Raw genomic sequence first — 17,294 nt, 5'->3', positions numbered from 1 at the left:
CGGGAAAAGCCGAAAGTCGCCGGGAGGCCCGCCGACGGTGTGATAATATTATTTTACGGTCCGTGCCAAAAAAAAAAAGATCACCGATCAGTCGTAAACTCTGCTTCCTCGTGCACGTCGAAAACGTAAATATTGTATGATATATGATTCCGCGCGCGTCGAACATTATTATTGTTATCGCACTCGTGCAACTGTTGTCGCGTATATTGTCGACGGCGGTAAAACACACTCGCGTAGTCAGTCGCGTGTAACCTTTATGACATTCATCCCCTTTTACAAGGGTGCGCATGATGGGGAGGTGGAGTAGCCTTTGTGGCCCCCGCGTGCACAAACCCCTAGTCGTATGTTATAATATTATAATATTTCATACGCCTCTTCCTCCGACACGAGACAAACCGTAGTACACACACAATATACTATATTATAATAATAATTCGTGGCTCATGTGCACACACCAACGATCGCTGCATGTTTGTAGTGCGTGTATTATATTATGTATACGGTATAGGTATAATATAATGATATCGCGACCACACTCCACACCACCCGCCCGTTGCACATCGACCGCGGTAACCCTTTTTGTTGCGGTATGGCTACCACAAACTCGTTATTCAAGGTGTGTGTGTGTCTCGTTACCTGTTGTCCTTTTTTCGTTCGCGTGTGCTCCGCTGCTGAAGAATGTGTCGTCGCCGTCATCACCATCGTCCACTGCGTTTACCATACCGACTTGTATAATAATAATAATTTATATTATATTCAAAGAGTGAGTGAGTGTGTGTGTGAAGTGACGAATTTGTAATGGCTCGAAGCCGTGTGAAGACGATTCAGTTTCGTTCGTGGAAGACGTTCACACGTCCTATGCTACCGGTACGCGCGCGCATATGTGTGTGTGTGTGTGTTTGAGTGCGTAAGCCACCGTAGCTGATTTGGTTACCTTCGCCTATTATGAATAACAATGAGCTTAAGAAATCGATTCTCGGACACACGAGAAATACACTTACACTATATAATGTATAACGCGTATTTCGGTATATATTTTGAAACATTATGTAAAATACTTAGCCCGCCGAAATACCGATTCGATGGAAAAAATTGGCCACGCAACACAGTCATCGGCACGTCGCACGTATAAGTATCGTCTTATGAATAACACACCGCACCGCCGTTCGTTCACTGTGCCTACACGTACGGAACGATCGCAGCCGTCTTGTGTGTGGTTTGTAGGTTCATCGTCGCGGGATCTATTGTGTTTCTACTAGGTTTTCACTAGGGTACAATATTTACGCGAGATTTCTGTATTTAAATCACAATCACCACTAATTACCACTTTTTATCCTCTCTGCATTGATGACATTATTGTTATCCGTATAGTCCGCCGTCGTCCTACGTTGCTTCTAATTTGAATGATGTATTTTATGGTTATTATTATTTCTCTTCTTCGCGTAACTCTTTCTTATTACAATTCGATAGTTGTATAGTTTACTGCCAGCCAAATTCGTCGTTGTGTCCCGCATGTCACGGTCATTTGTCTTCTTCGTTTTACTTATCTATATTTATATATACATTATACATAATATAATAGTATTCTTTATATTATGATGCTCAGTACGTTGTATTACGTGGTAGTCATCATAACAATAATACGCGGCCAGATTTCTTTAACATAACATCCATAATACGATATTATTTATTTAAATCTACCAACTACCACATAATATTTGTAAATCGTAAATTTTATTTTTAATATTTTCTTGGCACGTCGCGTTTAGAATAATACATTTTACTTCGCCTAACGAATATTTTATTTTTTTCTTTCCATATTGCTGTTCAATGAAATGAAAAACTGAGTGAAATAAGTACCTACTTCTCTTAGATGAATGATATGTTTTTCTCGGGCAATTATTTGGCATCATGCAATATGTAGTAGTGTACTATTGGTTGTATGTTTTGTGGGGAGAGGGCTGTTTGTAAATAATTAAAATTGTGCCCTTTTCCCTTAGTTGGTAATGGATGGTTCTTCTAAAGTCTGTGACAGCTTGTGTACACGCGTGTTGGGGTTAAAAGAACACAAAAAGGGTATTTTTTTCCAACCAAAGAGATGTTGACGTGCGATTGCCAAACAAAACTGTATCTAAATTATACGGATGATGGTTGAACTCGTCTACAACGAACGATAGTTTTCTTAAAAATAATTTGAAATATTCAAATGGAATATAATAAACTGTTGTGATTTTTTTCTCCGACAAATGTTAGTTTAATGCTTCAATCGAGACAGATCGTGCAGTTTAAGTAATGGAAAATGATTTATTTACAGTTCCCACTGTAATTTCCATTGCCCAACGAAAAAAAAACACGATACCATCAATGATCGTTGTCTGTTCATCATAATATATAATCATTAAACCGATAAATTTCCCGGTTCATCGACAGTTTCGTCTCACCGTGTCCAGTCAACGATAACTAAATTTGCTTTCTTATCCCCTGGCCGTAGTTTAATATAAATAATTATGCCCGGCCATCCCCGTGCGGGCATCACTCCTTTGCAGTATTTGCCTGAAATATATACGTACGTAGTTACCTACGTCATATAAATTCAATGAACAAACCATTTGTCTGTATAACAATTTGAATTGATCCGCAGTTTTATATTGCGGTTGTTGCTTAGTAATATCATAAAATAGTACCTACTTAAAGTTTTTAATACGCTGTAAGTTTATGTCAAGCATTATAATAATATAACAGATAAACACACGTACCCCGCAGTCCGTGCCCCTTCTTTTCGCCGTTTGTTGTACCAATGAGCTAGGTTAGGTTTTGTTATTATTAATTAATATTTAATTTGTTCGGGCAAAATGCTCGCAAAACTCCATCAGCTGCGAACGTTTCGCGGTGGTTGCAAATTAAGTACATATAAAATCGTAACCACTGGCCGACTGGTAGTAAACAAGCAATTTTGTTGGCCATTACATGCTCGTATTACCTACGTACCTACGTACCTACCAGTGTACCACATTCAGAAACGACGACACTCATTTCTCTTGATTACCATTTAATGTGCCGGCCGGCCGTTTATCAGAACGATGCCTGTAGCTTACATTCGGGTTTTGGGCGCCTCCCCACCCACACACACCCATCAGTTTCCAGCATAGTCTGTGCGTTTTTTATCTCCTACTAAACTATCGTATAAGACACACGACGCGTTTGCGAAACCCACCCGGTGGGAGACTATAAAAATGATTTGTGTAATTGTGTTTTACATGAAAATTAAAACATAAACATTATTCATTACCAGCATACGAGCCTATATATTATTATAATGCGGTTACGCGTATTTAAATTGTTTATTATGATAATATTATTATGGTTAACACAATTATACATTTTTACTCATGAAGTCTTTGTTATGTTGTCTACAGGATGGTCGTGCCTGGGACAAGAAGGACTTACCGACACCAGAGAAGGCGAAGACATATCACTGAAATGCCGATTCAATGGACAACTGCCGTCAACTGTTGCAGATACCCAATATTATTGGCTTAGGACTAACAAGCACAACCAAGACAACGTAGCTATCAAAGCGACTCCGTTGGAAGGCAACTATAAGTAAGTAGCAAACTTAACGATTTATTAATATTATGTTATACTGTTATTTAAAAAAAATATTGACTGAAATTTTTTATTTCAATATTAGTATATTGCGTAATTTTAACTTCAATAATTGACGCATTTTTGGCATTATAAATTATATCTATAATTATGTATATTTTTTTAGACTCGATTTCCGTCCTGAACTAGGAATTTATGATTTACTAATTTCTAACTCGACGTATGAGAGGGATAACGGCAAGTTCGAATGTCGATTGAAAGAAGCTGGTACTGGCCGAGAAATTCATTCACAGAGTTTTCAAATCACAGTATTAACACCACCTAGTCCACCACGTATCTCACCCGGAACCAACCCCGTGGCTACCGAAGGACGTGCGTTAGAGTTGTCTTGCACAAGTTCTGGTGGCAGCCCCGAACCTATTGTAAGATGGTATCGTGAAGGTGTTCGTGATCCTATCGAGTCTGTGACACGAAGTGGTACTAGCACCAAGGAATCCATCACATCAGCTGTGTTGCAAGTGACGCCAACTCGTGAAGACGATGGTGCAGTGTATCGGTGCGTGGTGTGGAACAGGGCTATGGCTGAAGGCACAAAGTTCGAAACTAGGACCACACTGAGTGTAAACTGTAAGTACTATCAATAGATTTGTTTGGGATCTAAAAATAATTCTAGGGTGTTCAGGATGAACGATAACCACGTGGCTTCTTAATATCCGAAAATAGTTTAATGTATTGATTTCATGCCGATGCACGGACAATATGTTTAAATGTACAAACCACACTGCATTGCAACACTGACGGCCCTTTTAAAATAAGTGACGAGAGATTTATTCGACGTCTTGTTTAAACAGAATTAACTGAAATCGCCTGATGGTTGGTGTTAGTTTATTAATTACTGTTCTATAATAGAGGGTGCAGTATGATCTAACCAACTAATCATTGTGTCGATAAATCAAAGCATGTATACAATTTGGTTGGAACGAAATACCGTGTTATATTTTCGATTATGCACAAATAATAATAATTAAAACACTGACACATTCCAAAATCTGAGTATAACGGGACGTCCACCTGCGTTTATAAGAATTTATCAATTAAGAACGTTATAAAAATAGTGAACATTTAAATAATATATTTAAAGTACCTTGCAGGTATCTAATTTCATAGCCGCTGTTGGATGTAGCGTTCATTCGAAATTGTATATAAAATTTATAGGTAGTGACGCATATATAGCCAATTTATACTATTAGTTATATTGCGATTATAGAGTTAAAACACATATTACAATAATATAAGATATTATAACAAATATCTTAAAATTTAATATGCATCTTTATAATAGGGTTTTCATTACCTAAGTTAATTAAAATTAGTGAAAATTAATACATTTTCTAAATTTGTAACTGTTTGTTAATATAATATTTCAAACGAGGTGCTATCTAAAAAACCGGTACCTATCTTTTTTTTTCGTGTCAAGTGTTTTATATCTCTATAATTTCTCTACGTTAAGTCGGTAGTATAGTCGACCGGCGTTAAACGTATAATTTGTATGTACCGACAATTTGTCTGTGAAAGCATGTCCTCTTAACGGTCGCATTTCCGGTTTCAGACTACCCTCGCGTCCAGATCGGACCGGAGAACCCGCTGCGAGTGGAACGCGACGAGTCCATCACGCTGCAATGTAACGTGGACGCCAAGCCACGCGTAAACAACGTACGGTGGATGCGCGACGACCGTTTCATAGCCACGTCTTTCACGCACGTCATCCAAAAGGTGACCACCCAGGACGCGGGCACGTACACGTGCATGGCCGACAACGGACTGGGACAGACTCGCGAGGCGGAACTGGTGCTGGACGTTCAGTACCCGCCCGTAGTGACCGTAGACGTGGGACCGGGAGCGGCCAGGCAGCGCGAGGCTGAGGAGGGAGACGGCATCACCATCCAGTGCAACGTTTCCGCCAACCCGGCGCCCATATCCGTCGAGTGGATCCGGGACGGGCGTCCCGACTTCCGACAATCTGGTGACGTGCTCCGCATACCCAAGGTGACCGCCGACTCTGGCGGCGTGTACACGTGCCGTGCCATCAACATTCTGTACCCATCGTCGTTGTCTCGGCAGCGCATCAACCGCATCGGCAACGCGTCCCTCACGCTCCTCGTCCGGCACCGTCCCGGCGTGGCCCGCATCACTCCCGACCGGCCCGTGGCCACCGAGGGCACAGGGGTGACGCTCACGTGCTCGGCGTCGCCGCCCGGCTGGCCGACACCGCAGTACAAGTGGTGGCGTGAGTTCGATTCAAATGGTGACCCGTCCACCAGCGCCACGATACTGTCCACCGGCCCGAAATACACCATCCCGTCGGTGCACCTGGGCAGCGAGGGCCGATACAGGTGTCAGGCGAGCAACGAGATGGGCAACGGCGACGCGTCTTCGGTGCTGCTTACCGTCCACCACGCCCCGAAGTTCGTTACCAAGTTGCAGCCGCACGTTACCAGGCGCGCATCGGACATCGGATTTTCGGCCATCTGTGCCGCGCAAGGAAAGCCCAAGCCCGCGGTCACCTGGTTCAAGGACGGCAAAGAAGTGCTGCCAGATTGGTTCGACGTGAGCACCGACGAGACGGATAACAGCAACGGGGTGACCACCGTGCACAGTACTCTCAAGTTCCACGGCAAGGAAAGGCCTCGAGGTAACCAGTTGGTGCCGTCGGACCGAGGAGTGTATTCCTGCGCGTTCGAGAACGACGTCAAGAAAGTCGAGTCCAGCATGCTTCTGAGAATCGAACGTAAGTCGTAGTTTTATAACGGTTTTAAGTATTTTTTCGTTAGACATTTGTTATATTGTATTCTTATTGTTTTTTTTTCTCCGAAACAGACGAACCCATCGTGCTCCACCAATTCAACAAAGTAGCCAGTGATTTGTACGAGACAGCTGAAGTCATTTGTCGGGTCCAATCGTATCCTCGACCGGAATTCCAGTGGAGTTACAATAATCACATGGCTCCTTTGCTAGCCGGCAGCGATGGTCACTACGAAATAAACACGACCATAAACGAAAGCGGTGGTGACATTTACACTAGCGTGTTGCAAGTATCCAACCTCCGAGAGACCGATTATGGCGATTACAGTTGTCGTGTAGCTAATACATTGGGAAGCGTAAAGCCTACAATTAAGCTACAACCTAAAGGACCACCTGACCATCCAGAAAATGTAACAGCTTTCGACATTGGCCACAACAATGTCGTTTTACAATGGAGCAGTGGTTTCAACGGCGGTGTTATCAATACCAAACACTTTGTAAACTACAAAAAGGTTTCCGTAGATGAAAACGAATTCGACAGTGATTGCTACTCGGTCAAGAGGTCAAATCAGCCGGAAAGATGGCAAGAGTTCGATTGCCAAACCAAAAACCCATGCAACGTGACTGGCTTGGATCAACATCAAAGTTACTTATTCAAGGTAAATATTTTTGTTTAAAATAACAGGTAAAATGGAAATAAAAATATGAATCCACTTAAGAGTTGAGTAATTAAATACATCATGGGTGAACAAATTTATAACAAAGAGATAAGTGTAGTAAAAGAACAAATTATCCGTGAAGTCAAACGGAACCGATTTGAAGCCATAATTAATAAATTATTATGCTTTTGAGATACCAAATTTTTAAGGTTTTTTTTTTTGTTGGGTTTTTTTTAATCACATATTGTGTTACTTTTGCTATTATACGTAGTGGGCTATAATAATTAAATATATAGGATTGAATATGAGACCCAATTAAAATTTTAATTTATTTTCAGGTAAAAGCTTACAATACTAAAGGACATAGTGAGTATTCACAGGAGACAGTAGCTATGACTAAAGTGGATCGTATACCAGCGCCTCAACGTGTAACATTTGATCCTGAATCTCATGCTTTAACTATCAACATCGGCGCAACTTGTTTACAACTAGTAAGATTTAACTTAACTCTGAAATTTTCTTTTAATTTTAATTCTTGTCATTTTAATAGTTTGGAAAAGTTTAAACCAAGTATCATAAAAATGTTTATGACTCTTTGTCAAAACATTTTGGTCTAATTTTTATTCACAATAATTCTGATAATAAAGAAAGTTACATTAAAGGGATTACAAGACAAACTTTCTGTCTGCTTTGAAGGAGTTAATTTTAGGCAATATTAGGAGTATGCACGTATGAACCGTGTGATTGTATGCTTAGTAAATGGTCATTAGTATGTGTGTACACTACACACCTATCATAACGTGTAACTTCCGCACACACATGTACTATTGCACCGTGAGTTTGCTTTTGCACTAAAAGTATGTTCTTTTTGTCCATTAGTCCAGATGATCAATTTACCAGATAATATTTCTCAAAACAGATTAAATTTGTCAATAACATTAATTTACGTAGATATTTTTGTTTTTTTTACTTTTACATAACTGTCAATTTTTAACCAAGACATATTTATACATTTTAATTTTAAAAAATGCTAAAAAAACAGTTGATAGGAATTTAAAAAAGCAAAAAAAAATATAATCTGTTTTCAAAATTGTTATCGAAATATAGAATAACTTACTATGATGAACAAAAAATGTATACATTTGACGTACAAGAATGTCTCTGCCGCCTTAATCTTATTAAAAGTTCTATACCAATAGCAACTATTTGAACAAATTAAGAGTTTTCTTAACAGCAATAAAACTCTTATACATTGAAAAATTTCTGTATGGAGTTTGAATATTTTTTTTTTATATAAAAGTTGTTTATTGTCATCGTAAATCTAAATTTAAGTTATTATTATTTAAAAAAATTTAACATAACAATTTTTATTTTAGGTCGGTGTTGTTGAAGCATCTATGGGTGGAGCTCGTGAAGATTGGCATTTGATTGAAACTTTGCCACTGGCAGTTAGTGGCAGCACATCCACACATCGTGAAGCTACCATACTATCTTTAGTTTCACGTCGCCAGAGCACTGGCGCTCGTTCATTGGATGAAGATGATCTAAACTTAATTGCTGGTAGTGAAGATGAAGATCTAATTGATAAACCAGCAGATGACGTCCGCATTAGAGTTCGATTGTGTCTTCGGTCTAGTCAGACCACATGCGGTGATTACACAGAAGCTGAAAGTAAGTATTCTTGATATAAAATTCTGCTAGGCGCAATGAGTTATTTTAGAATGAAGTTATTAATTATTATTTTCTTTTTAGTTGGCGCAAATTTTGTAAAAGAACAACAAGCAATGGCAACTCCTACACTAATTGCTCTGGTCATATCATGCGCTGTTTTCATTCTATTTGTGGCACTTTTGTTTATTTTCTGTCGTTGCAAGCGTAAAACAGCCAAGAAAACTACGGGCAAAGAATACGAAATGGATTCTTCAACGTAAGTTCTCTAAACCATTTTGTTTCCCTGTTCTTGTATGTATACCTAGTTTTAGTGTTTAACTAATACAATGTATATTCAATGGGTTACTACAATAATTTGAACACTCGTTTACTTTTATTAAATGCTTCAATTTTAAATTTAAAAAAATGTGAATTTAAATTAAATTATTATTTTAATATTTTGTATTCTCTTGTATCAGAATAGATACATAGTTACTCAATTTACTTAGGTATTTACAAGATTAATATAGTGCATACTACATTATTATTAAAAATGTATTTACAATTATTTTAATATCTTATAATTTAATATAAATATATTTATTCTAATCATTCTATTAACAATAGTTTGAATCAGTTTTTGAAAAATATTTATTTTTGTACTTGCACTAATATATTATATAACTAGTAGTTTTAAATGGTTTTGATGTTAATGTTTAATGAACTAATCTTAGTAGTGTTTAACCCGAAATTGAGAATTTGTTATAATATCTTCTTTGTAAAACCACTATTATTCATATTTTACATTATTCTTTCTATGATTACACGCTACATTTGGCGTTTTTGTAATTGGTGAGTATTATAAATTTTGGGCCATTTGCCATTCACATTTAGGTTAGACAATGCTTTTTAGAATTTGTTGTACTTTTAGATTTTAGTGTCTTATACTATCGTTGATGCTTTTGAATGATATCAGTTAATATTGAAAAGTCTGTTGGTTATGTTTTTTTCAAATGAGCTATTTTTTTTTCAGCGTTCACCCTAGTATTATACATGGACCCCCACCTTATACCGAACCTGGCCTTGACAACAAAGCATTACAGCAATCTGTAGATCTAGTTCACGATGTCACTAAGAATGGTGTGTATGGATCCCAAAACGACTACAACACTTATCACACGGGCAATGGATTGCGTCCGAATGGTGAATGTAAGCTTTAATAAATAATGACTAAATTAATGAATGAATGTAAAGCTTTACCTATTTAAACAATAATAAATTGTTATATGAACTTGAGATAATTCTGATACAAAAAATAATATACTTCTATAGGTTTACTAATATATATATATATTTTTTTTTCAGGGGTCAATGTTGGATACGTAGAAAACAGTTATTCCAATTCAAATAATGGTGGTTCGGTTAACTCTCAAGATTCTCTGTGGCAATTGAAAATGGGTGGTAATGGTAGTACTGGAGGTACACACATCTCTCGCGATGATCATTTACATATGGCTGAACGCATGAACCACTATGGTAATTATATTTTATAATTAATATTATATCTATTAAGTTTAAAGGTTTATTTAAAAATGTATATGAATTTAAGTCCACTTTAAAGTTTAAATGTCGTAGTAACTTGTTTTTTCAATTTTTTATACAAACAAAACAGTATAAACAGCATTATGTTATAATTTTTATTGAGTTTGTAATAAATATTGATTATTGATTTATTCTTACAGGAGGTTATGATCCATTGACTCACGGTGGCTATGGAAATATGGATGATTACGCACACTATCCACAACTCACATCTGCCAGCCCTGATTATAGCACTCACAGCCACGTACCTTCAAGGCAAGACTATATTCATAGCGGTCATTTGCAACCGGCCGATAAAACCCGCAGACGGGACCCTCATCTTGGTATGTACAATAATCTTCTAAAACTACCCAATATTTCAACACCTATTATATTAATTAAAACCTATTAACCTTTTTGTTTAGAATCACCATATGGTGACGTGAGTGGCTTGCCTGACCCTTACCTCGAGCAGCTTATTGACAATGAGGAACACATGAAACCTCAACCACATCTGTCCATGTCATATGATGAAAGTCTCGAGTCTGGATATTCTACACCAAATTCACGGACGCGACGCATAATCAGAGAAATTATCGTTTAGATGCGGAGCATTGCCCTATGTGTATAGTGTTTTAATTTTGACATTGTTCTTGTACATAAACAAAATGTCGTTGTGTTGTTAAGGTGTCATCAGATCTCAAAATTTTGTTTGTGCTCAACATCCATCTCTAGACCATATTTTAAACTTTAGTTATATTCAGTTTCCACCACACTGCCTTTGTGTTCTATAACATTCAATCTATGTGTGTAAACAATTTTTATTTGCTATCTTGACAAGTATTGAAATTCCATTTCATTGATGAACGCGTATGGCTTAACTTCATGACAAAATGCACTTATTAAATAAATCATTTATAAAGTGATCTATCTTTTTTTTTTTTAATTTTGTATTGTCGTATTGCTGCTAGTTTTTTTGATAACATTGAAAATGTATGATTATGATATTTTTTAATATAAATTTTATTATTTGTGTTATGTTAGATTGCGCCATAACTTTGTGTAACTATTGGAGTTTGTCACTTACCCACGTATAATCTCACATTCTCACTGTGTATAAATATTGCCAATTATGCATAAGTGATGTGTGTGAGATAGTAGATGTATTACTCCTTATAAGAACCCGTTTCTCTTTTTTTAAATCTCTAATTTTAAAACATTTGTGTGGTGATAACATAATTACGGCATTAAACCTATTACAGTATTAATTTGAACGCACATCGATAAAAAGACACATGTTCCTCATTTTTCCTTCATTATAAAAGATCAATTTTCTATTTTTATTTTTTTTATGTTTTGTATTTTGATTGTTTACTGACCCAAGACTGTCCGGTATTTTACTTATTATCTTGACCTTTCGTGTACACTCATGGAGAGTTGTAGCAAACCTGTCATGGATATTATGCTCTATAATTTATGAACTTTTTTAGTTTTGAGCCTGGTTCCTATTTTCAACAAGGTTCAAAATAATGAAAATTAATTGATGGACCATGAGTGTAGATTGATAAGTCAAGAATACGTTGAACATAATTATTATCAGAACAAATTAGGTATGTGCCATTATAAATTAATGTGCTTATAAACACCATGTAAATAAATTTTTTTTTGTTCATACTGTCATTGTAATTACTTAAGTATATTTATTTTAATAGAACAGTTAAGTAATTTTAATGATATTATATATAATACATTTATATTAAAGTTATAATTTGACTGCTGCAAGTATGAGTGTTACTCAAATTTGTTTTTTTTTTTTGTAAATTTTGTTTTTTATTTTGTATTTATATTTTAGTTTTTTTTTAAAAAAAAAAGAAAGAAAAAGAAAATAGGTATTGTTGTATATAAATTTAAGTCCCATCAATACTATAATACTATTTTAGCCTTTTAGAACCTATACTTAAAATTTATTTTTGTGAATAAAACGGGAAAAATATAAATAACATTTTGTAAGCAACAAAATAATATTGTTAATGGTCTGCTTTGTATGTCACACAGCCCATAACCAGTTGCATAATATAAATATATATATAATATTACTTAAGTATACTTTTCCCAAGAGTATTAATTTTTTTAAATATGACTTGTTGTTTTTATCTCATATTGATTTTGCTGTTAGTCATTATTCTTCATTGTGCAATGCGTGGGATATTATATATCGAAATAAAAGAAAAAGAAATATATTATGTACTAAATGACTGTCTAAATTATTTGAGTTCTTTAAAATATATTCCTTGAAGACCGAAATGATTTATTGTTTGCAAAATAAATATATGATTTACAATTTATCGAGCAATCTATAGTACCAGCACAATATTTTATATAATCTGTGGTACCTTTGCATCATATTTTAATTATACTTTAAAATCTTCAATATGACACATTAAAAGAGCACAAAAAATAAAAAAATAAGTTTTTTAAATTGAATAAGAATTATAGCTTAAATGACATTTTAGTGCAGTGTGAAAAGTTTAAAAATGTGCTAGTCTGAGTAATGAGTATTAAATTGTAGATATTGTATTATTTTGGAAGTACAAAAATGTTGTATTCAATACAAAAGCAATATTATCAAAATACAATATACATAATATATTATATAACACATTACATTGTATTGCTTTCACTTATTTAATTTGTCCATTTTGTTTCTATTTTCTATAAGCCTTAAAATTGTAAATGTGATTACTGATTAAAAGAGGCATAAGGTCAGGGCCGTCTTGACGATTTGCGGGGCCCAGGGCAGAGTAAATTTGCGGGGCCTAAAATGTCATTAATATAATAATATTGATAAATTACTAAGTCTATAAATATAGTAGACACCTAATACAATATGAAAAAAGGTGGACATGTGGGTACCGCTCTGCTGTACAGTGGGTGTCAAGCATGTCATTGTAATGGATGTGTTATATTTAAATTTTATTATATTGATAATTTATTGTAAGCGAAAAAATATTCTTAGTAGAGACGTTGTATCAGCTTAGCACACTTGTATAAATAATCCAATTTAGTAGTTAAAAAAAATTAACAAAGATCGAAAACATGACTTTCTGGGGAACTTTTTTAGTTTGATAGAGGTACAAGTGTACAACCTTCTATTGAAATTTCTTATGTTAGCTATGAAAAGAAAAACTTTTATGAATTTTGTCAAAATTTTAACTTTATAAACTATATTAAAAATAAATAATTGAGCCTATTTATTTTTAAACTTCCATTAATTAAAATTATAAGGAACCTATCATACATTTCCAAGATTTTTACTAAATGAAAATAATTTTATCAAGGATAATTTTAAAAAAGATTCAAAAAAATGGAAAAATTTCTCAAGGGCTCAAAACTATAACTAGCTCAAAAATAGTCATAATATTGAGTAAATGTTTTATGGAAAATTCTAATATAAATATTTGTTGGAAATTTCAAGATTCTGCAGTTATTTTAAGTTTTGAGATATACCAAAAAAATAAAATTGATTTTTTCAAAAGTTGGTTTTGTATAAAAGTCACCTATTTTTTTTGTTTTTCTCAACGCTTTCTAAAACTACTTGAAATTCTTAATTTTGACTTCCCAAAAATACCATATTCTATCAGTAAAAATGCTGATCTCGAAAATCAGAGCACTTTTATTACCCAAAATGCGCCTTGCAAAACAGAAAAAAACACAGAATATTGTAAATTCAATAAATTTTTTTGCTCTGCTCAGAATCTAATATATTATAAATTAACCTTCCTGCATCTTAAATCAGCAAATGTGTCAGATTGAAATATAAATATAAATTTTGGTTAGTCAGCATTTTAGATTCTGAGTGAAATGATGAATGTATTTTTTCTATAAATATTATAGATAAGTTGATGTTTTTTTTTTTTTGGGGGGGGGGGGACAAAACGCTTTGAAGATTTTTATCATTTTCAACTTTTAAAATTGAATTTTTAACATATTAACTCGTTTAAAATGCAATACATTTATTGGACGTCAATTAATATAAATATGTATAGTATTATTATACTAGGTATAGCTGTATGGTAGTAAAAATTACAGCAATTGAAGATATAAAAATATATAAATGATAATTTTTAGATTCTGAGTGAAACGATGAATGTATTAATTTTACAATAATGTGTGTTTTTATTTTTATATTTTTTTTTTTTGAGTGTCATCAACTTTTAGGAGACTGAAAATTTCCCAGTAGTTTTCAAAAGCGCTGTGAAAAACAAAAGAAAAATTAAGGAAAAAAGGGAATTTTGATTTTTGGTGCAACTTTAAAACAAATAACCGTAGGTACATGAAACTTTGTCTGTATGTTTATATTAGCATTTTCTATACACCATAACATTTTCCAAATATTTTGACTTATTTTGAGCTGTTTACAGACATTTTTAGTTTTCATTTTTTTTTTTATATAAATATCAATAACATTTTATTTGTTGGTTAAAAAAGCTTGACAATTTAATAGAAGGTTCCTATTATATTGTTTCAAAGGCGGACGAAAAAAATTAAAAATCCAGTCACAATTTTTTTTTATAAGCATCTAAAGTTTGATTATTGACAAAATACGTAAAAATGACGAAAATTTACAAATTATTTTGAGTTAGAAATTCATGAAAATTTTTTTTTTTAAATCTAAGATTTGAAAATGTAATACAAGATATAAGTGTGTCTACCTTTTTCAAAAAAAAAAAATGTCTACAAGCAAGTCAAATTAAATTTTTATGAGCGTTTAAAATTCATATTTTTATAACATTTGATATTCACTCGATTTCTCATGTTACGATGTTCTTGTTTTCTTGTAATTAAAAAACGAATGACTGTAGATATTTGACAATTTCACTGAATGTTAATATTTTCATTTTCTATACACCATACAATTTTTAAAATAACTTGACTCTTTTTAAGCTGTTTATGGACATTGTCAGTTTTCAATTTTTTTAGTTTTTTTTTTCTATAAATATCAATAAAATTTTGTTTGTAGGGTAAAAAAGCGTAAACATTCAATGCAAGGCTCCTGACATATTGTTACAATAGCAGTTGAAAAATATTAAATATACACAGGCACAATTTCTTTTATAAGAATTTAAAGATCGAATTTTGATAAAATTTATCAAATTGAAATTTGAATAATTATTTTGTAGTTAAAAATTTATAAAATGTTCAACTTTTATATCTAAGAATAGAAAATTTAAAACAAGATTCCATGTAAGTAGTTAATTCTGTTACCAAAAAATCTAGAAAAATATAAAGCAGTTTATTTTTATAGTCATTTTAAGTTCAAATTTGGTCACAATTACATATTAAAAAACCTAGAATAACTATTTTAGTTATTTTGTTGTGATTGTATAATATTATTATTCATGGGTACTTGAAACTTCTAAAGTATATTATTATAGTATCACGGTTTTTTGTTGATGTAAACGCATTATAAGTACCTAATGAATACTGTGATATGATTAATCTGGAATTTATTATAGGTACCTACCTATTATAGGTCAGTTTTTTTTATAATACCATAGATATAACTATATAAGTATATAATATGTCTTATACCTAGACTGACATACCGTCTCCGCTCAGAATCGCGTTTTTCTTATAAAATTATATTATATCATTGGATTCAAATTTAATACCGTCCATTATACAGTGACCAACGTGTAACCAACTGTCAAAGCTGGGCAAGTTAACCAATTTTTTTAACTAGTTAAATCCTAAAATAAAAATAACTAAGCTAAGTTAAAGTTAGTTTTATAAAGTTACTGAATTTGAGTAACTAATTTAAGTTACAAATGTTCATGAAAATAATAACTATACTCTGTTCAGCGAGAGACCACGCCGCGCACCGACGAAAACTTGTTCCCTCTACACCCTGCCATTGGGGAACCGGTTTTGATAGCTTGGCGACGCGGAGGGATGCGCAGCATTAGCGTGCTCTCTCGCTGAACAGAGTATAAGTTAAGTTACTTTTATTTTTTTAAATACCTTTAAGTTACCTACTCATAAACGTTTTTTTATCTCATCGGAGGAAAATAACTAGTTTTGGTATAAAGTAAAATAAATTAATAATAAATGCACAGACAATATTATTTTATAGTTTTTATATTTTATTTCAGTATCGGCACTCGGTACCATAACGCATTAACGCTCAAAGGATTACATTGTCGAATGACTAAATTTACTGTTGGAACTTGTAACCCTCATAGTCACGCCCTCACTCCAGTTGACGCACTTCTACATAAGCTGATATTAATATATTATATAATATAGAGACTTATAAAGTTGACAACAATTTATTCTTATATATTATTTTCTCTATATCCCAATATAATCTCAAAAAATGTAGAGTGTAGTTTGTATAAGACACGGCATAAGTATCACCGTATCAGAAATTACTAATTAGGTCCGTTCTGGAAATTGTATTATTAGTTATTAGCTACCTACCTATCAATGTACACAGTACACTATAGTAAAAATGTATACATCTTAACCGTTGTCATTTCATAGAAAATATAAACTTCCTAGTTATGTGGGCCCCCTTTCAACTTTAACTTCAAAAAAATATACAGTGTGTATCTTATGTCATTGTACGCGGGTTTTTTTTTTAATAATTATGAATCGATGATATTATGGAATTTCATTAAAACAAAAAAAGACGTGTTTCTTTATTTTTAAGAGGCAATTTTTTTATAAATTTTTTATTTTTTCCACTTATTATTAGTGATTGTATGCTTAATGTTTTGGTGAAATCAAAATTTATCTACCGTACTTACTACTTACTTTTTATATTATGGAAGTTCAAAGTTGCGGTGATTACGCGTGTATCGGCACTCGTCGCTACGCTCCTCGGCGACGTCGCTCCGCTCCGCCAATCAAAAATATCCCCCGATTTGTTGGGTAAAATCACCTCAGGTGAACCTTACAAATACAAATACCAGTAATACAAAAATATAAAAATTC

General features: G+C 33.7%; 1 protein-coding gene across 3 annotated transcripts in view; it reads left to right on the top strand.

The window, feature by feature from the left end:
- Window positions 1–12,551, top strand: part of LOC100161316 (hemicentin-2) — a 53,072-nt gene extending 40,521 nt beyond the window's left edge. Inside the window, exons 2-12 of one of the 3 annotated variants that reach the window (XM_016808529.2) lie at window positions 3,417–3,603; window positions 3,773–4,233; window positions 5,216–6,394; window positions 6,484–7,067; window positions 7,406–7,558; window positions 8,444–8,738; window positions 8,820–8,994; window positions 9,763–9,926; window positions 10,083–10,253; window positions 10,460–10,642; window positions 10,724–12,551. In XM_016808529.2, the coding sequence (XP_016664018.1) occupies window positions 3,417–3,603; window positions 3,773–4,233; window positions 5,216–6,394; window positions 6,484–7,067; window positions 7,406–7,558; window positions 8,444–8,738; window positions 8,820–8,994; window positions 9,763–9,926; window positions 10,083–10,253; window positions 10,460–10,642; window positions 10,724–10,902 (3,731 nt within the window). In that variant the 3' untranslated portion in view covers window positions 10,903–12,551. Of the gene's footprint in view, window positions 1–3,416; window positions 3,604–3,772; window positions 4,234–5,215; window positions 6,395–6,483; window positions 7,068–7,405; window positions 7,559–8,443; window positions 8,739–8,819; window positions 8,995–9,750; window positions 9,927–10,082; window positions 10,254–10,459; window positions 10,643–10,723 lie in introns of all 3 variants that reach the window. The other 2 variants (XM_008189950.3, XM_001949013.5) reach the window with 2 other exon arrangements.
- The last annotated feature ends 4,743 nt before the right edge of the window (window positions 12,552–17,294 follow it).

This window comes from Acyrthosiphon pisum, chromosome A1 (genome assembly GCF_005508785.2).
Source record: "Acyrthosiphon pisum isolate AL4f chromosome A1, pea_aphid_22Mar2018_4r6ur, whole genome shotgun sequence".
Taxonomy (NCBI): Eukaryota; Metazoa; Arthropoda; class Insecta; order Hemiptera; family Aphididae; genus Acyrthosiphon; species Acyrthosiphon pisum.
This window is presented reverse-complemented; position numbering and strand designations above follow the sequence as displayed.